Below are 22035 nucleotides of genomic sequence, written 5' to 3' on the forward strand. Positions count from 1 at the left end.
AATAATTAAACTATAAAAAATAAATAATGGAAAAGTTGCTAGGAATAGGATATTCTAGAATATATTATATATAAATATATATATAACTTAAATGATAAACCACCTCTTTAAAGTGTTTTAAAGGTACACTTCTACAAGGATATGCCGGTAAACTAAATATTTAAAGAAATGTTATGACTGCATAGGAACATGCACAATACCTTCAGTCCAGGAGCAGGATAAAAGCCTTCAACTATTTTGCTGTTGTCAAAGAGACTGTAAGCTCCATCACGTATGGCTACAACACCCCGACTTCTACAATAAATATCTATGCAATACATATTTCGGAAGGCCAGACGGATGTGCGTGGGAGATTGAGGAAGGATAGAAAAGCACTGATAGGCTGTGTTTATTCGCTGAGTGAGTCCCAGCATTGGCACAGTTGGAAGTTTGTTGATAGAAGTTAAAGGAGCTTGGGTGTCATATAATACCTAAGAGAGAAAAAACAATATAACAATAATTACATTCAACCCCTCCACTAGCAGTAGGATCAGGAGAGTTTATGACCTTTTAATTTTGTTAAACAATACAATACTCAATAGCAGTGGCTTTCGGGAGGCCTCAAATAGGGTATACAAAAAGATACCCTTAAGTTTCAATTCAATATCAAATGTTCTGCTAAAATGTTATGAAGGAGTTGCAGCAGAGATGGAGTATGGAGTTCTAAAAGCCAACAGTGTACAACTGTGCAAGCATTCAATATAAAGCAGAAATGGAAATATTTGAAAGATACCTGCAATAACTGCACCACATTTGGGACTTTGTTGAACATTTCCTGCAGCTGATGAAGAATAATATTATGACAGTTGCTGCACCCTGAATTAGGTCCAACTGTGCCAAGTGAAATGTGAAACTTATGGTGAATAGAATTCCACTGAATGCTGATCTGAAAGACGAAGAGAAGAAATGATTAGGAGATGAAATAATTTTTTATTGTCATCAAGGAAACCCCTTAGCCGCTCTCGAACTTGCCAAATTAACACAAGAGAACTAAAAAACATTATGGAATGAATATTTGGACAGCAGAATCCCTCTACAGTGTTTAAGTGCTGAAACGGAAAGAAGCACATACTGACTCTAGTAGGAAAGTCAATAAAACTATGCTTTAAAAACAAATGTAAGATTTTGTCTGTGCTTGTAGAAAAAAATAATAATGTTTTACAAAACAAGCAGCAGATTTCCATAGCTTGACAGCCACATTTCTCACCCACTTAATTCGATCTTGCCCACTCCCACACCTTGTGTATTACTCCCTTCCCTTTAGAGTGTATGTTCTTTTGCATAGGCCTTCCTCACCTTTTGTACCGGTATTGATTGTGATGTATGTAACTCCATATGTTCTATGTATATAATTCATGTGATTTAGTTGTATAATCACATTTACCTTACAGTGCTACGCAATATGTTGGCGCTATATAAATACATGTTAATAATAATAATATCCTGTGGGAACTTTAGGGTGATTTTTATCAAAGCTGTTTACTCATTGTGGGTATTAAAATAGATTGACCTGTAGGGGACACATAACTTATAAGCTGTCTGTCCTCCATAATACATAACAGCCACATTGCCCTTGCAGCTTGTGTAAATATATAATATATTTTTTTTAAATGTAGCGATTTCTCAGTTTATAAATTGGTGCTATTAGCTTTCATTGCATGTACCAACTAGGGGGTCACGTGATTTCAATAGCTGATGAAGAGCAAGACTGGGATTACATTGATTGTCCAAGCCCACCTGTGCCATGCAGGCAAGGGGATTTCCTACCAACAGATAAAGGCAGAAAACTGCAGAGCTGCGATTGAAGAAATACAGAGAAGGCATAGGGAAGAACCAGACCTAAATACAGCCCTGAATGCATTCACGGTGCATACTCTTGTTGTTAATGAAGGGATCAATTTTTCATCAACAAATAGTTGAAGGGCTCTGTGGACTCTTGCTTTTCCTATTATTTCTCTGTGTTTAGTAGCCAGAAAATATGACAAGCCTCTGGCTCACTTAAGGCTAGGCAGTGTTAAATACATTCTAAATGAACTATTGGCAAGTTAAAACAACACCGCATGCAATACTCCCGGATGCAGGCTGGCCTTTTCAAAAGGGTTGTTCAAATTAAAATTTTTACAATTTCTTTTTGTAGCAATTTACCAAAACATACTACATTTAGATCTTAGATCTTTCTAGAGACTTTGCTACAGAACGTCAATTTAAACTTTAGTTTTACATACCGAGCTTCCCTTTGTGGGCCCATAACACAGAATAAGTTTGCGATAATTGTAGACACGAACTTCACAGAACATATTTAAGTGAGCTGGTATGTCTGAGAGAAAAGAAAACATTGTTGCACATTACTTTGCAAGGAAAATTAAAATATAATTGCCATAATAATAAGGAAAAAACTGGTACCTTGTAAACTGCGTGAAAACTCCAATACACAGTTATAAAGACGTGCAATACTATTCCAGTCGTTCAGAAACATTTCCACAACTTTTCGTCCACCGACTGGCTCAGAGAGTGGGTTTTCATATGTTAGGTTAACATGCCGCGTAGGACCTTATAAAAACAAAAAAATTGAAATGATTTTCACATCAATAGCAAGGCAAGTTCATCTGAAGAAGAAAATGATATCAATATGAACACTATACCTTGCTCCCTAGATGTGGTGCTGTTTAAAGGGCAGTTTGCAAACAGCAGCTCAGCTACCCATGTACGATTATTCCTTCCTTGTAGACGAAAAGTACAATCAAGAAGCGATTGCTCAAGTGCCTTCTGGGTCTCTTCACTTGTGCCTTTGCACGGAGGAACCCTAAAATACCAAAAGAGCCAATGAAACACAGAATGATATACTAACGCACTAAATGAATGTGGTATTTTCATAGGCTTGCTGTAACTGGGAAGACACTTTATCAAAGTTTAGAGGACAATTATTGTGAAACGGCCAGCATGATAAAATACAGGTAAGGTTTTCGCTGTTTCTACTGGCAACATAAAAGGAATTGGAGTCGCACATTAGCATAAAGCCTTTAGGCCTGTGTGGTCATATATAAGTAACTAATGTAAATGAGTAACTAATGCAGCTGCTCACATCATGAGCTAGCTCACAGAGATAGGCTGCTGGTAAGGTCTTGTCTTTCACTCACAATCTGCTACATCCAGCTCTTGACACGGGTTATAATTTTACCTTAATAATCGGATTGCATGACTGAAACCATCGCCTTCTATCTGAACACCTTGGTGCGGGATCTCCATGTTGGATAGCTGAGGAAAAATATATAACACAACATTAAAAAGGAAAACTAATCAGAGATACTATTATCTATGTACAAATCAAAAGAACATGTTTTATCTAAAAACACTTTACAGTTTGTGGCTTTGCTTTTTTAGGCATTGGAAGTTGCAGTAAAGAATATTTAAACAGCCAGATAAATACAACCTTCAATAGCAATTACATTTACAAATAGCGGTAAAAATTTTTTTAAAAAAAATTTATAATAAAAAAAAATCTGGTTTGAAGTAAATTTGCTTAAGTTTATGTGTAGAGGTGACCTTTTAAAGGGGGTTTTCACCTTTAAATTAACTTTTAGCATAGTGTAGAGACAATTTGCATTTTAATTTTTTTATTATTTGTGGTTTTTGAGTTATTTAGCTTTTTATTCAGCATCTCTCCAGTCTACAGTTTCAGCAACCTGGTTGCTAGGGTCCAAATTACCCTAGCACATTAGCATAAGATACTGGAATATGATTAGGAGATGGTGTGAATACAAAGAAGGGTAAAAAAGTAGCAATAACAATACATTTGTTTTTTAGATGGGGTCAGTGACCTCCAGTTGAAAGCTGGAAAGAGTCAGAAGAGGGAGGCAAAGCATTCAAAAACTATAAAAAAGAAAAAAATGAAGTCCAATTGAAAAGTTGCTTAGAATTAGCCTTTCTATAATATATTAAATAGCCTTTCTATAATATATTAAAAATTGGCGTATAGATGAACCACTAAGTAATTTATTTAGAGTAGGCTTAAAGTAGTAGTTGTAGTGAAAGGGTTCTCTAGTAGACCCAATAAACAGGCACACAAATTAAAAGCACACCCTTATAGGGATGATGAATGTTATAAATCATCATAGGTCTATCAAGATAATTTAATATTAAATATGCAACATATAATTCTATATTGAGTGTGGCATTTCCTTTTTTAAATTCCCACCTCCATCCGAAGGCCAATAAAAGGCATGTTTGAATCACACATGGCTACAAAGTGAGCAAGGATTTTGTTGAAGGCACAGATCTCCCCTGTACGCTTTGGCTTCTTGGATTCCGGAGAGCCCTGTTCTCCAGAGAGCTGAATAAAGTAGAAAAAAGTGTTTTAAACAAACAAGCTGGACAAACAGATATACTGAGAATCCAAACATAAAGATGATAAAGACACTGCAAAAGTAAGCAAGCAACAGAGCAGTAGCACCCGGGAGACCACTAAACATCAGCATAAATTCCGGGGTAAAGTAAAATGTTGTAAGGAAAGAGCAGCACTTACATGTGCCAGATTGTAAAAACAATGCAATTTCCAGAGAAACCAAAACATCCAGGTACATAAAAAGGAGATTTTTAGTATAACTTACCGTTAAATCTCTTTCTCTCTAGGCACTCGGGGGACACAGGAACTGTAGGGTTAAGCTCCTCCCTCCAGGAGGCAGGACACTGAGAACAAAAAAATCTGGGCTCCTCCTCTCCCCCTATAGCCCTCCTGCTTAACTCCCACAACTCAGTTTCGATAGCAAGCAGAATAACAAGAACTATATACATATAACCAGAAGGTCAACACCCCGGGAAAACACATTCCCCTTTTATGATCTCAAATGAGACCTGTTTCAGGGAGGGTGTTCCTGTGTCCCCCGAGTGCCTAGAGAGAAAGAGATTTAACGGTAAGTTATACTAAAAATCTCCTTTTCTCTTACGGCCTCGGGGGACACAGGAACTGTAGGGACCTACCAAAGCAGTCCCAAACCCGTAATTAGGGAGGGAAGAAACAAAGACCAACTGCCTGCTTCAGTCTGAACAGACGACTGACTGCAGGACCTTCCTGCCAAAACACGCTTCGGCAGAAGAATAGGTATCAAAACTATAGAATTTAGTAAATGTGTGGATGGAGGACCATGTGGCAGCTCTGCACAGCTGATCAGCGGAAGCATCATTCCTCCATGCCCAAGAGGTACTTAACGCCCTAGTCGAATGAGCTCTGATCCCCTCTGGGGGAGTCGTGTGAGCAGCTAAGTATGCCTGCCGAATTGCCTCTCTGATCCACCGTGACAGAGTAGCCTTGGACGCCGCTGTCCCCATCCGAGGACCTGAGGGAATCACGAATAGAGATTCGGACTTTCGAAAGCAGAAGTTCTCTTCACATATGTTGACAAGGCCCTGACAACATCCAGGGAATGAAGACGTCTCTCCTTCTCATTCCTCGGTTCTGGACAAAACGATGGCACCACAATAGGTTGGTTGACGTGGAAGGAAGACACCACCTTAGGAAGGAAAGAAGGCACCGTCCGTAACACCACCTTGTCCTGGTGAAAGACCATGAGTGGTGGAGATATGGAGAGTGCCCTCAACTCTGAAACTCTCCTGGCCGATGCAATGGCCATGAGGAAGACAACCTTCCAAGTCAATATCGGGAGGTTAACCGAACCGAGTGGCTCAAATGGAGCATCTTGAAGATATCTAAGCACCAAATTGAGGTCCCATGTTGGGACTGGTCTTCTGCGGGGAGGTGCCACATGTGCAGCTCCCTGAATGAAAGTGCGAACATCGTCCCTTAACGCCAGTCGATCCTGAAAAAGTACTGACAAGGCTGAAATCTGCACCTTCAGGGATGCTACCTTCAATCCCCCTTCAAGACCCCTCTGTAAAAACAGAAGGATACGAGAAAGATCGAACTGGTCAAAGGGAACCTCCTTAGAATCGCACCAGGATGCGTATGCCCTCCATACTCGATAATAAGCCGAGGCCGATGACGGCTTCCTTGCCTTAATCATAGTGTCGATGACCGTGTCTGGCAACCCCTTACCCCTCAGGATAGCGGTCTCAACAGCCACGCCGTCAAAGTTAGTACGTCCGGATTGTGATGCAATATTGGACCCTGCTGGAGTATGTCTGGACGCCTCGGCAGATGAAACCAATTGCCGAAGGAGAGTGTTATGAGGTCCGTGAACCATGCCCTCCGGGGCCAGAAGGGGGCCACTACGATCAACCGCAGATTCTCCTGACGAAACTTCCTTAAAACTCGAGGCAGCATTGGAATGGGCGGAAATACGTATGCGAGTTGGAACCGCCACGGTTGAGTCATGGCGTCCACCCCTGCCGCCTGCGGGTCTCTGCTTCTTGCAAAGAACCTTGGTGCTTTCCTGTTGAAACGAGACGCCATGAGATCGACTTCCGGCTGTCCCCACCTTTGCGCTATCATGTCGAACACCTCTGGGATGAGTTCCCATTCCCCCGGATCTAGACGATGACGACTTAGGTAGTCGGCCTCCCAGTTTTGGATGCCTGGGATGTATACCGCCGAAATCTCTGGTACTCGAGCTTCTGCCCAAGACAGGATTCTCTCTGCTTCCAACCAGGCTGCTGAGCTGCGGGTTCCCCCCTCGTGATTTATGTATGCGACCGCGGTCGCATTGTCGGTCTGCACCCTCACGGGGAGATTTGTCAGAAGATCCTCCCACTGTCGCAGAGCGAGGTAAATTGCTCTGAGTTCTAGAACGTTTATGGGTAACCTGGACTCCACGGGAGACCATCTTCCTTGGGCTGACCTCTGCGCGAACCTTGCCCCCCATCCGGTCAGGCTGGCGTCGGTGGTGAGAATCACCCACCGAGTCTCTCCCCACCTCCGCCCCCTGGCCAGATGTAGAGGGTTCAACCACCACTGTAGTGACCGCAGTGTAACCTGATCCAGTGTGAACCTCTGATCCAGAGAGGAGCTCCTCCAATTCCTCAGGATGCATAGTTGCAGCGGCCGTAGATGAAACTGCGCAAAGGGTACTGCCTCCATGGTTGCCACCATGTGCCCAAGGACCCGCATGGCAAACCGGATCGACGGCGTCCTGATCTGTTTGAGCTGCCGAGCGAATCGTCGCATCTTTTCCTGCTTCTCTTGTGGCAAGACCACTCTCTGTGAGCATGTGTTTAGGATCAGTCCCAAGAACTGCATGACCTGGGAAGGAAGGAGAGATGATTTCCTCCTGTTGATCAACCACCCGAATTGTTCCAATGTTCTGATGGTAATCGCTAGATGGTCCTGGGTTTCCTTCAGGGATGCCGCCTTCACCAAAATGTCGTCTAGGTACGGCGTGATGGAAATGCCCTGTAAACGCAGGACCGCCGACATTGCTGCCATGATCTTGGTAAACACCCTCGGAGCCGAAGAAAGGCCGAAGGGAAGTGCCACAAATTGGTAGTGTTGCTGGAAGAACGCAAACCGTAGAAATCTGTGGTGTCCTGGCCAAATGGGAACATGTAAGTACGCATCTTGGATGTCCAAAGACGCCAAGAATTCGCCCTCTCTCAGAGATCGTATCACGGAACGAATGGTCTCCATGCGAAACCGACGGTATCTGATGAACTTGTTCAGCCCCTTGAGATCCAATACTGGACGGAATGACCCATCCTTCTTGGGAACCACGAATAAATTCGAGTAGAAGCCCTGGAAGAGTTGGTCTTCTGGTACCGGTACGATGACCCCAGCGTGGAGTAGTCCTGATACCACCGTGAAGAATGCCTCTCTCTTTGGATCTCCTTGAGGCACCCTTGAGAGAAAGAATCGATCCTGAGGACGGGACAGAAACTCTAGTTTGTACCCCTCCGCCACTAGTTCGTGAACCCAGGCGTCCGACACAGATTCGCGCCACACCTCCCGAAACCAGCGTAGGCGTCCCCCCACCACCTGGTCTGGGAGTGGAGGGCCTGTCCTGTCATTGGGACAGAGACTTGTCTGTAGAAGGCTTCTGTTGGTTCTTACGAGGCTGCCATCCCTGACGGTTCTTGTGTTGGAACCTGCTCCTTGGCAGAGAGGAAGCTGGAGAAGAAGCCCCCTTGGCTGATCTGAAGCCTTGGCCACGAAAAAACCTACCCCTTCTCTGTCCTGTATTAAGGCGGGGCTTGTGCTGGGGTAACAAGGTGCTCTTTCCCCCAGTAGCCTGCGATATTATCTTCTCAAGCTCCTCGCCAAACAGTCGCTTGCCTTTGAAGGCCAAGGAGGTTAGAGCCTTCTTGGAGCTGAGATCAGCTGTCCAATGCTTGAGCCAGAGCGCTCTGCGCGCCGCTACCGCTGTTGCCGAAGTTCTGGCCGAAGCCTGTAGGGAGTCAAGGAGGGCATCGCCCAAAAATGCATTGGCATCCAAAACCTGGTTTGCCAGTGCGGATAGATCCGTCCGAGATGCATTATCTCTGATTCCATCTAGTAGCTCCTGAACCCAGTCCGCCATAGCCCTGCTGACCCAGGCTGCTGCAATGACAGGCCTGAAGGCAGAACCTGTAGAAATAAAGATAGAGCGTAAGAATCCCTCCAGACGTTTATCGCTGGGATCCTTGAAGGCTGCGGCGTCTGGAACGGGTAGTGCTGTATTCCTGGAAAGACGTGACACTGGAGCATCGACTGCTGGAGGAACCCCCCATTTTTCTGTAAGTTCCTTAGCAAAGGGATAAGAACGGGAAAACCTACGAGAAGGCTGAAACTTCTTCTCTGGACAGTCCCATTCCTGCTGGATAATCTCCCCCAACTGATCATGAAAGGGAAACTCAGCAGATTGCTTGCGCTGGCGCTTAAATGGACCCTTAGCCCTAGAACCAGAACCAGATGTTTCTTCCAGCTGTAGGGAAGTTTTAATGGCCCTAATGAGACCCTCAATATCATGAGGGACCTCCCTGTCGGGATCAGGAATGTCCTCAGATGAAGAGGAAGAAATTTCCCCCTCACTGAAATCAGAGACGCCAATGTCGTCGGCCGATTCTGCAGACGACGTGGAAAGAAGGTGCTTTCTCTTGCTGGATACCTTCCTATGCTTGGTCTGGGGCTGAACAGATAATTGAGATACGAACCTATCCAATGAAGTGGAAAGATTCGCAATTCCCTGCAAGTTAGCCAGGGATTGGGACAGCTGCAACGCCCAGGGTGGAGGAACATCCCCCACAGTATAGGCTTGGGATGCTGTAGCGCCCGCCGAGCCCCCAGAGGCAGATGAAGCATTAATAATTTCCCTTTGGTCTGCGACCTCAGGTGCAATGAAGGGGGCAGATGATTCCCCTGAAGCTGCGCATGCTGCACAGACAGGGTCCCCCTGTCCCTTGGCAAACTTTGCACTACATAAGGTGCAGGCAAGATAGGTCACGGCAGCAGTGGCCTTCGCCCTCCCTCCCCTGGAAAACATGTTTCCCTGCAGGCCTGACCCCTGGCAATATGCGTTCAGCAGAAAAAAATACCCCACAGACCTGTCCTAGCAGCCCTAAGAACGTCCGCGTGCCTGGAGGGAGCAGCGTTTAGCAGTTCCAACGCCGTCTCGCAATTGCGCAGTAAGCGTTCCAGCTGGAGCCTCCCAGGAAGCGTCAGAAGAAAACTCCCCTTTCGGCGCGAAGAGCGCAAACCCGGAAGAGAAGAGAGTGACGTCACTCTATACGCTTGCTCCCCTCCAACGGCACAGCGCGCCTTAGCCTGCCGTGCGCATAGACTGCCCTGCGCCACTCCCTCCCAGGTGGCGCTCCGGACTAGGCTGCATGAGGGGGGAGGGGGGGAAAGAGTAGGCAATTCACCCACTTTCCGGGAGGGCGAGACTGAGCCACCCCCTGCTGCCTACTTACCCCGAGGGAGTCCCGTGAGATGAGAGGCCATCAACAGTGGACATCAGCTCTCCCTCACGAGCCTCTCCGTCTGGCCAACCCTAGTCTCTGCCCTGTCGGCAGGCCCTAGAATGGTGGGTGGTCCGCTTGCAGCAAGCCTTACAAAACCCCAGACGAGGAATCCCGCGGCGGGGGCTCACCTTTAGAGTGCAGGATTGTTACCTGACTCCGGCCTCTTACCCCGGGTGTCAGCGCTAAGCGCTGACCGTAGAATCCTTGCGTGGGGCCTCCTAGAGGCCAAGCCCTACCTCCTTGGATGCAGGACACTGAAAAACTGAGTTGTGGGAGTTAAGCAGGAGGGCTATAGGGGGAGAGGAGGAGCCCAGATTTTTTTGTTCTCAGTGTCCTGCCTCCTGGAGGGAGGAGCTTAACCCTACAGTTCCTGTGTCCCCCGAGGCCGTAAGAGAAAGTGGGGTTATACTATATTTTTGCTTTGGTTTACATTGATTTATTGATCACTTTCCATAGATCAGCAATATGTACCGTAATGCAAAAACCAACATACTCAAAGAAATATATTAATTCTAGTTACCATACCTTGCGCTTATTTCCGGCTTTTCCCTGCTTTCGACATGATCCATCTACTGCAAGCTCTTCAACATTTGGCTTGAACTTCTGAAGCAGGATAGCAGTTGGAGGATTTTCCTCGCCTTCTGTGTGACTAACTGACAGAAAGTGGTAAGCATATTCCAGCTCGGTCGGGCTGCCAGGAACCTCAAACATCTCAACAACCTATAGGAAGAAGTCACTATCATTAATGTTTAAACAAATGCTGTAAGTCTCTTAAATAAGAGAACACGAATCGCTGATAAACATTTTAGACTCAACAAGCAGTAGCATGTATTATTAGGAGATAGCCTGATGATAGGTTTACATAATAGACAGGATTTTCTTTTATGAATGGTAGTTATGCAAGTTTCATGCTCAGATATGTTTTACATAATATTTTATTGCTCTCCATGAACTATAGGGTGCTTTAGAAGAATGACAAATGCACTCAGCAACAAACAACAAAATTCCTACATTTCTCCATTGTCTGCTTAGGGACACAGGAACAGTGGGGTATAGCTGGTGCAAATAGGAGGAGGACACAACAATAAAAAGAATACTAGCTCCTGCCTCACTGGCTATAACCCCCAACAGGAGGAGCCAAAAACTGTTTTTTGGTGTGTCCTTTAGGAGGCAGGACATGCACCTGATTGTCACGGTCAGAAACCAATCAAAAACTTACTGCCAGCCATCTACATACCAGGGCTTCTAAATTGGGAAGTAGACTTCCTAAGCAGGCAGTCGCTAGACCCAGGCGAATGGTCTCTCACGGATGAAATCTTCAACAAAATAACTGAAAAGTGGGGAGTACCGGAGGTGGATCTCATGGCCACTCAGCAGAACCGAAAAGTTCCGAACCAGATACAGGGACCCTCTAGAACAGCAGATTGGAATTTTCAACTAACCTACGCGTTTCCCCCTCTCCCACTAATTCCAAGAGAGAGAGACAAGGAGAAAGGACAACACTCATCCTCATCGCTCCCTAGTGGCCCCGGCGAACGTGGTTTTCAGATCTCAACAACCTCTCCATAGATGACTCTTGGATTCTTCCCCCATTGCCGGACCTTCTCACTCAAGGTCCAATACAACAGCTCAACCCATCAACTCTCAAATTGACGGTGTGGATGTTGAGACAAAGATTCTGGAGCATAAGGGTTTCTCGGACGCAGTGGTAAATGTGATGAGGGCAGCCCGCAAACCCGTATTTGGAAAGACATACCACAGGGTGTGGACTACCTAACAACAGTGGTGCGTTCAGAGAAACAAGAATTTCAAAAAGCTATCCATTCCTAATGTACTGGATTTTCTCCAAGGGGCCTACCGAAAGGCCTCTCATTAGGATCACTGAAATCACAGCTATCTGCCTTGGTATTATTCCAAAAACGCCTGGCACCCCTTCCAGATGTAAAGACATTCCTACAGGGGGATGCTCACCTAGCGCCATCCACCCAGGCACCGGCACACACATGGGACCTTACCCTAGTTCTACAGGCACTACAGGATTCACCATTCGAACCTATGGCTTCCATCTCCTTACAACTTCTCACATTGAAGACAATTTTCCTAGCAGCCATTGCATCCGCGAGAAGAGTATCCGAACTTTGCCTTATCATGCAAAAACAATTTTCTTGCATTTCATCCGGACAGAGCGGTCTTATGGACGGTACCTTTTTCCTACCAAAGGAAGTTCTCGACCTTCCACATAAATCAAGAGATCATCATTCCAACTTTCTGCGAGTTGCCATAGTATGCGAAAGAGGTGACTCTACATTCACTGGATCTGATCAGAACCCTCGAGTTATACCTAATACAGGACAGAGGACGTGCGCAAGTCTCACTCTGTGGGGGGTCTTAACTGTGGGGCCTCACAAAGGTTCACCGGCTTCTAAGTCTACAATTTAACGCTAGATAAAACAGGCTAATTAGCGGGTCTACATGTTCAGGGGTAAAAATAAAAAAACACAGGCAGGATCAAAGCACATTCCACCAGGGGGATGAGCACTTCCTGGGCATTCCGGAATCAAACCTCAGTGGAACAGTTGTGCAAAGCAGCGACATGGTCCTCAATCCACTCATTCACAAAATTCTACTATTTTGACACCTTTGCGGCTTCTGACACACGCTTCAGTAGAAAGGGTTCTCCAAGCTGTGATGGTAACATCCACATAGGCCTATCCTTCCCACCCTAAATTAGGGGACAGCTTTGGTAAGTCCCCACTGTTCCCGTGTCCCCAAGCGACTTTTCTACATTGTCTGCTTGGTGACACAGGAACAGTGGGGATTTCCCTTCCTGGATAAGGACTCTCATGGCCAATCCGATAAGGTTAGTGTATATTACAGTTAAGTTATGGTTACGTTATATTATATGATATCTTTGGTACAAACTGGTTTTGTCTCCTCCTGCTGGGGGGTATAGCCAGCAAAGGAGGAGCTAGTATTCTTTTAATTATTGTGTCCTCCTCCTTGTTGAACCAGCTATACCCCACTGTTCCTGTGTCCCCAAGCGACTAAAGAGAAAGCGATTTAACGGTGTATAGACAAATACAAGAGGTCCTCTGCACTCAACCCATTATCAATATATTTAGGACATTGAGACATTTTATGATTTAAGGTGGCCATACACGGGCCGATAAAAGCTGCCGACAGACCGGGCTTCCCCGATCAATATCTGGCCGAAAGTCGGCGAGATGTCGATCGGACGGGACTAAAAATCCCATCGGATCACAGCCGCATTTGTTCGTTGATGCGACAGCCCATTATCCGTCGATAGGATCCGATCGTTGGGCCCTAGGGCCCATGATCGGATTAGCCCGATATTGCCCACCTCAAGGTGGGCATATCAGGGAGAGATCTGCTCGTTTGGCGATGTAGCTACTAAAAAAACCTTACTCTTTAAACAGAACAGGGATTGCTTGTCCATATATTGCAATACAGTACCCAAAAGCCATGAATATCCTGTAAATAATATCCTTATAAAAGGTACTTAGTGATATCATCAGTTATAAATGGAGCTTAGTGAGGTCATTTTTGTCATATGAGTATAAGTATCCCCTGTTGAAAAATGAGGATATTAGAAGCAACCTCTGAGTTCCACGACCTGTATAAAAGCACTCGGCCTTCGGCATCGTGCTTTTATATGGTCATGGAACTCCTTGGTGACTAATAATAGCCTTATATTTTACAATAAGTGTACTTTATTCACTATATATTTAAGCTGGCCAACTACGTCAAAGTCATCCCTGGTATGGCCAGTGCTACACTCAACTTTCATCTGATTCATTAAGAATTCTATTGCTTTATTATACATTGTACACAGAGACTTTGTTTTACATGCAACTTACTTGCTGCTTTCAAGGTTAAAACTCCCAAACATGGTTGCCCTTTTATTGGCCACCAGTGGGATCACCGGACTATATATGAAAGGCTGTATTCATGTTAGTTTTCTGTTAGCTCAATTGGAAATCTCAGTTGCTTGTTTGGTCACATTTTGTCTAAAACCTAGATAATACTCAACAGTTAGTGAGACAAATATGGAGACTTACAATGTAGTACTGTGGTAGTCGGGTGAGTTTTATATAGAGCGTATGCCTGGAAAGATTACTGACTGGATGAGTCGCGTAGTTTGTTAAATGTAGCGTTTCACTACAGACTGTTGGCAGATGTTTTACTGAATGTCTACATCGCTGCTGCCCAAGCCAAAACCTGAAAAGAGAATTATACATAACTGAGAACAATGTTACACCAAAAAACTCGAAAATATATCTACTAACTCCAAAAATAGTGGCCATTTCATGTGGCATATTCTGAATCTGGATTATTATTATTATTATTGACAAAATAACTCCTAACAATAATACTGAATTGATTGCTCTAAAGCAGGGGTCCCTAACCTTTTTGAACTGTGAGCCACATTCAAATGTAAAAAGAGTTGGGGAGCAACACAAACATGAAAAAGTCCCTTGGGGTACCAAATAAGAGCTATGATCGGCCATTTGGTAGCCCCTATGTGGACTGGCAGCCTACAAGAGACTCTGCTTGGCACTATACTTAGTCTTTATGCAATTAAAACTTGCTTTCAAGCTCGGAATTCATAAATAATCACCTGCTTTGAGGACCCTGAGAGCAACATGTTGCTCACGAGCTACTGGTTGGGGATCACTGCTCTAAAGGTTTAGATTTGGAAACCTTTTATCAATATTCATCTTAAAGGAGAAGGAAAGCTACGGAGACATTTTATTGCCAATAGATTAGCTGCAATAGTGCAAGCTAGAATGCTATATTTATTCTGTAGAATACTTTACCATACCTGAGTAAAAAGCTCTAGAAACTCTCTGTTTGTTTAGAATAGGAGCTGCAGTATTAACATGGTGTGACATCACTTCCTGCCTGAGTCTCTCCCTGCTCTGGGCTCAGATTACAGCAGAGAAGGGAGGGGGCGGGGAAGAGGAGCAAACTGAGCATGCTCTTGCCCAGGGCAATGAGGTTTAAGCTGAAAACAGGAAGTCTGATACAGAAGCCCATGTGTACACAATAGAAGGAAAGAAATGCAGTGTTTCTTTTGACAGGGGACTCAGAGCTGCACTACTTTGGGGGTTTACGGTATATTTAGATGGACCTTTCTGATAAGGCTTACTTAGTTTTAACCTTTCCTTCTCCTTTAAAATATAAGTTATTTAACCTTTTTATTCATTTGACCACTTAATGGACAGCCAGAAAGAATCTATAATTTTGACATCAAAGTCGAAGGGTGCCAGGCATCATTAACTCTACAGTTCCGGGTTCTATGTTATTCTATCAGGATCAGGCACTTATCAAAATTTTTTGACATGCAGAGAGCAGTGACAGTTGCTTCAGCATTTTGACTAAGAGGTCTGCCTGTCAACAGTCCATGTTTCCAAAAGCATGATTTTCGTTCAATAGTATTAGCCGTCATGACAGGGGGAGATATTATTAAAACACTTAATTCTCATAGTCCTTTTTTGCTTCCCACCCACTAATATGTCTCTACATGCTAGTCAACCTGGAAAGAACTATGGTCACAAATCCCAGACATAAGAGATTAAATATTATTATTTTATTTTTTATATTTTATTATTATTTTAACTTACTTAAGCTGCAGAAGCCAAGGAATTATCCTCTTCATATCATCATTTATAGATTTCTCCATATCATCTAAAGTTGTCTGGTCTAGAAACACACAGAAAATGTACGATAAATAACAGCCTTCTAACAATCAGGACAAATTAGGAAAACATATTACCAGTATATACTATATTTATGTTTCCCACCAAATGTATAAATAGAGAAAATTATGAAAATTCATATGCAGGTGGTTTATTTGCCCACACCGTACAATATCACAAGGAAAGTTTTAGTCCAAAGGTGAGCACCTGTATATTATCCAACTATATTTAAAGAGATACTGACAGCAGAAATGATGCCTTTTTTACATCTATCATAATATTGGCTTTGCATGCTACTTATAATTTTGCCATAAAGTATTTGCCCAATGCTTTTACATTACCTATCTGACTCCCTGTGTTCCTCTATGAGGGGGCTGCCATATTTGTGCAGCAGGAGTCCATTAGCATTAGAAACTTTAACTGACAGGCTGAGATGGGACAGTCAGGTTGGCAAAACAGACAGGTTTAGGAACTTCAACTAACAATTAATTACTTACAAAAACAAACATATCAGCAAAAAAAAAAACACAATCAGCCTGACCTATAGGTAACTTTTCATGTACATTCATATTTTAAAAAGTAGTTTTAAATGTCAGTATCACTTTAAGACAGGAACTTACAGGCCATTTTGCATATTAGACATTACGCTCATTTATTAAAGGAAAACTATACCCCCAAAATGAATACTTAAGCAACAGATAGTTTATATCAAATTGAATGACATATTAAAGAATCTTACCAAACTGGAATATACATTTACATAAATATTGCCCTTTTACATCTCTTGCCTTGAACCACCATTTCGTGACTCTATCTGTGCTGCCTCAGAGATCACCTGACCAGAAATACTACAACACTAACTGTAACAGGAAGAAGTGAGGAAGCAAAAGGCAGAACTCCGTCTGTTAATTGGCTCATGTGACCTTACATGTGGTTTGTATGTGTGCACAGTGAATCTTACGATCTCAGGAGGCGGCCCTTATTTTTTAAAATGGCAATTTTCTATTTATGATTACCCAATGGCACATACTACTAAAAAAGTATATTATTATGATAATGGTTCATTTACATGAAGCAGGGTTTTACACATGAGCTGTTTTACTCAGTATCTTTTAATAGAGACCTACATTGTTTGGGGGGTATAGTTTTCCTTTAACACTGGGCAAATTTGCAATTGGGCAGCGACCAATAGAAGCCAGAACATTTTCAGCTGCAGACAGACCACTTAAAGGGGTGGTTCACCTTCAAACAACTAGTTGTTTTCAGATAGATCACCAGAAATAATGACTTTTTCCAATGACTTTCTATTTTCTATGTGTGACCGTTTTTCTAATATTGAAGTGTCAAGTGTCTTTTTTCACCTTCTGAAGCAGGCCAGGGAGGGGTGGGTCGCCGACCCTGTAAATTGTTCTAAATGGATACATTTGTTTTGTTTGTACCTGCTGAGCAGAATCTCTGGGTTTCATTACAGGCAGCTGTTAGAATTGATACAATAGTTACTAATACTCCAGAGATGCTGCTGAGAAATGTATCAACTAATTGTTGCAAGATTGTAACAGTTTAGAGTCTGCACCTGAATTACTGAGCTGCCAGATTCAAACCCCAGCGACAGGGACATTCAACTTTACACTTAGATTTTGGAAAAACAGTAAAAAATAATGGAAAGTAATTGGAAAAAGTCTTTATTTCTGGGGAACAATCTAAAAACAACTGAATTGAAAAAAGTGTTTGGAAGGTGAACAACCCCCTTAAAATAACCCTTTACTTAGTTGTCATGGTTTACCACACAGTTGCAAATTTGCTCCATGTTGAATAATGACCCCCCCCCCTCCTGGTACAGCGGTCACAAGTGTCCTCTGATGCAGTTATACTCTATCCCCGCTCCATATAGGCTAGTGCTGTGTCTGTAGAGATTAGAGATTTCAAGTGCACTACAGGAGTGAAGAAAGGGCTGGCTTTATATTAGCTATCAGTATAAGGACAGGAAGAGATCTGAGCAGTAGTTTAACTGCAACAGCTATTAGTGTGGTAGTTGTGGTTTTATTTCTAATTTTCTATATGTTTTGTATAAGTATAATTGGGATCAAAAGCTGCTGACAGTAATGTTTAATTTTTATGTTTAATGTTTAAGCAGGGTGTTTAACTAAAACAAAACCTATTTCAATACTTACCAAATCCATACATCATTAGTTGGAACATGCCAGAATGAAGGTCCACAAATACATGCAGACACTCAGAGCGCCCACACGGCTCTAAGATGGGAATAACCAGGGTCGGAAGAGCAGTTTCTACAAAGGCTAAAACAAAAAGAAAACAGAGGCAACATGGTTTGGATATTTTTATTTCATAATGTATGTGAAGGAAAAGTAAATATGTGGAACAGGAAAAAGATGTGCCTAAGTAGCTGTTAAATCAGGGGTGTCTGATTGCGCCAGACATAAGGAGTTAAAAGGAGTCTCAGGCAAATCACAATGCTGCAGAACGTAGCCTAACATCTACACCTCAACTTGTTGCCAAGACCCATACATGCACAGAGAAACAATGAGAGAAGACAGCCACTGTATATGTTTTAATAGCACGGTTTGCAAGACAATTGATGGGAGGTACTATGTATAAGTGCTATGTAGCAACCTGGGAAGTTGAGAAGGAGGTAGAAGAAAAAAAAAGCAATGTTTCAGGATAACACCCCTCTTGTCAAGCATGATACTTGACAAAGGGGTGTTACTCCAAAAACATTGCTTTTTTTCACTAATAAATCGCAAGGGCCTGACCCTGCTTGTATCTGCCACATGTGCCAGTGGATTTTTCTACCTATTGGGAGGGTGCCGATCCCTCCATCATTGAGCACCGGGCTTATAGTAATCTGAATCAACTGTCATAAATGTTTCTCATCGATCGGGCACACAGTATCCCAACACGCCAGCCTGCCCCCGGAGCCCCCCCCTGCGCACAATGATCGCGAAAATCCTTAACAATAGAGATCGTGACACCATTCTGTGACTGATGCGCACCAAAGGTGACCTGACAATCGGTGATGCCAAGATCATGTTCTACCCTTATTACACCATGGAGATACAAAGGGAAAGAGCTAAATATGCGTAAGTCAGGAAGAAACTGCGAGAAAGAGGCATTGTCTATTTGCCAGCGAAGCTTAGAGTGGTGGACGGAAACCACACCAGATTCCTCGAAACACCACAGGAAATACTGGACTGGCTGGAAAGACGATAATCCAACAAAGGTCACATTTCTGACTCCATAAAATCAAGAAATGTAGTAGCGCTTAGATCTCCCGCAGCTGTGTTGCCTTTGCTCGATGGGTTTGTGCGTATGCACCCCAGCAATATTCTGAAACAGTTTCTCCTCTTTCTTTTTGACTACGGATTACTCGCTAGCTAAAATGGTCTCCCATCAATGCAAGGCGAGAGCCGATAGGGAGGTCAATTCTAAATCTGGAGGAACGGGCTGTGTGTAGCTATACCACAACTGATGTATATTGTTTAAAGTGTTTGTATTCTGGTTACCATATCCCATGCGGTGGCTATAAACTTTTTGTTAAGTATGAAGGCCCACCCCAGTTCTCAGGGTGGGCAGTATGGGTTAGGGCGCTGTGGATTTTCCCATTATTTTCCCTCCTTTCAAACCGAATTCCTTCAGCATTCACACACAGTGAAACAACGAAGCAGCAAAAGTTCTCCATAATTAAACATGACCAAGGTAGACCTGAAATCATGGAACATTAGAGGCCTTAATGACAAGGTCAAGAGGGCCCTTTATTTTCAATACGCTCAAGCAATGGTCCCCAGCTATTGTATGACCCATTTAACAGACCAAAAGGTCCTGGCGCTAAAAAGGGGCTGGGTAGCCCAGGCGTACCACGCCACCTTCTCCACTCATGCGAGAGGAGTCTCCATCTTAGTTTTTTCCTTCATCTTAGTCATTTTACTCTGCATCAAATTCATGCCGAAAATTATGGTAGATATATCATTTACACTGTACTCTTCTCTTTTAATACAGATTACCTTTATATGCCGCCTCAGTTTACAATAAACCGGCTGGGCACTATACTGCAAAAAGTGGCTGCACTTCCCGCGGCGCCGCAACGCTGGGTGAGGGACTTTAACAGTGGAACGAACCCCGCCATAGATAAGCTCAAATCAGCCGACAATAAGTCAACTGAATTAAAGTTGTGGGCAGAGTCAATGGGACTTCAAGATGTGTGGCGAGCCAGTTATCCCAGAACACAGGTTTACTCCTGCCACTCTAGTACTCACCAGAATAGACCTGACTCTAGTATCCCCAGAAATCCCCACTAAAATTATCCATATCCAGTATGGAGTCAGGTCGATATCAGAAAACTCAAGTATAGTAAGAGAGAGGACCAAAAGAGAGGTTACACAAGCAACAGCTGAAATGGAGGAGGCCGAAATGGCACATATAGAGGCACCCTCTCCTGAAACTCACCAACTCTTAGTGCAAGCCCAAACCAAACAAATGCAAAATGACAGAAATTAACCAAAATATATTACTATACGCCTCTCAGAGAGGCTTTGAACAAGGGGCCAAAACAGGAAAGCTGTTAGCCTACCTATCTAAAAACCCACCCCACTGACAATCATACACAGATTGATATCTGACGCTGGGGAACCAATTACAGACCACAAATAAATATCAGGTGTATTTACTGACTATTATGCCAACTTATACAGCTCACAGGCAAATTACACTACCTCCCAGCTCGCAGACTTTCTGCAAAATATTACATTGCCTAAGCTACATCCTTTCAATGCAGCAATGCTAGATAGCCCAATTGCAGCAGCAGAGATACGAGAGGCAATCACATCTATGGCCCCTGCCAAGGCCCAGAAGGCCTACCCATAGAGTGGTACCGAGCATTAGGGGAAAATACAAAAATATGCGAAATTCTGACACAGGCAAATAAGGAAGATAGACTGCCATCCTCCTTCGCCAACACACAAATTGTCTTGATTCATAAGGAGGGGAAAGACCCAGCACAATGTGGATCCTACCGCCACATTTCCCTGATAAATGTAGATGCCAAAATATTGGCAAGGGTACTGGCAGTCAGACTTCAACAGGTCATTACACAGTTAATCCAGCCTGACCAGACAGGATTCATGCCCAAGGAGGTCCACAATATGTCTCATTGAAAAGGCTATATTACAACATACAGGTCCCACATGACAATCCGGGATCCAGGGTTGTTCTCTTCCTGGATTCCGAAAAAAGCATTTGATTCGGTCGAATGGCCATATCTGTGGGCAGTATTAGAATTCTTTGGTTTTGGCAATCAATTTATTAAGTGCATCAAGCTGTTATATAGCAACTCCTCGGCTAAAGTGCTAGTGAATGACTTCATTACACCAACCTTTCCACTGGGCAGGGGGACACTGCAGGGCTGCCCCTTGTCGCCTCTCATGTTTGCTCTAGCAATAAAGCCATTGGCCACGCAAATCCGCCTATCACCCAACCTGACTGGTCTGAAATTACGGCCCAATAGAATAGAGTATATCGATGTACGCAGACAATGTCCTACTTTATCTGGCGGATCCAGACCTCTCCCTAACTGTCTTTGCCAGATTCACAACATATGCTGGCCTCCGAATCAACTGGTCTAAATCAGTGATATTCCCATTGGAGCTCAACTTTGACACCCAACAGGCAGTAGACCCACGCCTCCAAATGGTCACAAATTTTAAGTACCTCGGAATTAATGTACATCTTGATCCTGACCAATTTTTTTCCCTGAATATATCCCCAATCAACCAACAACTGGCCAACATTATACTGGCCTGGGGCATTCTCCCTCTGATGCTATGGGGCAGGATAAACATAGTAAAAATGGTATACCTACCCAAATACCTGTACCTATTTCATAATTCAAAGACAAACATATCTAAACAAACCTGTAATGCTATACAAGCCATGCTAGTACCCTTCCTATGGAACAACATAGGTGCCGAAATTTCCTCGGCCAAACTGATGGCCACATTTATCAAAATGTTTGTCTAATTAATTTACAAATTTATCAAAGATATTTGTGTCAGTTCATGAGAATTGGTTTTAAAGCTCTGAGCAATGTTTAAACAATAGAGGGGGGTTTTTAATCAATGGTCAAGTTTTTTCCCGAAAATTTCAAGTTTGAGGGTAGTTTCAGTGAAAACTCGAATTTTTCAGGTTAAAAAATATAGAATTTTTGGAGATTTATTATGTCCAGAAGCTGGAAATACTTCAGCTAAAACCTGTCAAGGTCATGTACAAGTCAATAGCAGAGGTCCCTCGAACAATTTGAAGATGTTTGTAGCCTTCAGGATGTTCAGGTTTTTTCGGGGGTTTGCACTTGAAAATTCAATAAATTTGAGTGATTCGAGTATTC

The 22035-nt window shown here is 43.4% G+C and overlaps 1 protein-coding gene across 7 annotated transcripts in view; it reads right to left on the reverse strand.

The window, feature by feature from the left end:
* Positions 1 to 22035, reverse strand: part of med14.L (mediator complex subunit 14 L homeolog) — a 45912-nt gene that overhangs the window by 9781 nt on the left and 14096 nt on the right. For all 7 annotated transcript variants that reach the window (XM_041582096.1, XM_041582095.1, XM_018246634.2 and 4 more), the window contains exons 11-21: positions 17813 to 17938; positions 15567 to 15645; positions 14001 to 14160; positions 10447 to 10641; positions 4235 to 4369; positions 3218 to 3294; positions 2682 to 2842; positions 2443 to 2589; positions 2265 to 2356; positions 773 to 925; positions 201 to 470 (exon numbers count right to left, since the gene is read on the reverse strand). In XM_041582096.1, the coding sequence (XP_041438030.1) occupies positions 201 to 470; positions 773 to 925; positions 2265 to 2356; positions 2443 to 2589; positions 2682 to 2842; positions 3218 to 3294; positions 4235 to 4369; positions 10447 to 10641; positions 14001 to 14160; positions 15567 to 15645; positions 17813 to 17938 (1595 nt within the window). The remainder of the gene's footprint in view (positions 1 to 200; positions 471 to 772; positions 926 to 2264; positions 2357 to 2442; positions 2590 to 2681; positions 2843 to 3217; positions 3295 to 4234; positions 4370 to 10446; positions 10642 to 14000; positions 14161 to 15566; positions 15646 to 17812; positions 17939 to 22035) is intronic.

The sequence above is a fragment of the Xenopus laevis genome, chromosome 2L (genome assembly GCF_017654675.1).
Source record: "Xenopus laevis strain J_2021 chromosome 2L, Xenopus_laevis_v10.1, whole genome shotgun sequence".
In the NCBI taxonomy this organism is placed as follows: Eukaryota; Metazoa; Chordata; class Amphibia; order Anura; family Pipidae; genus Xenopus; species Xenopus laevis.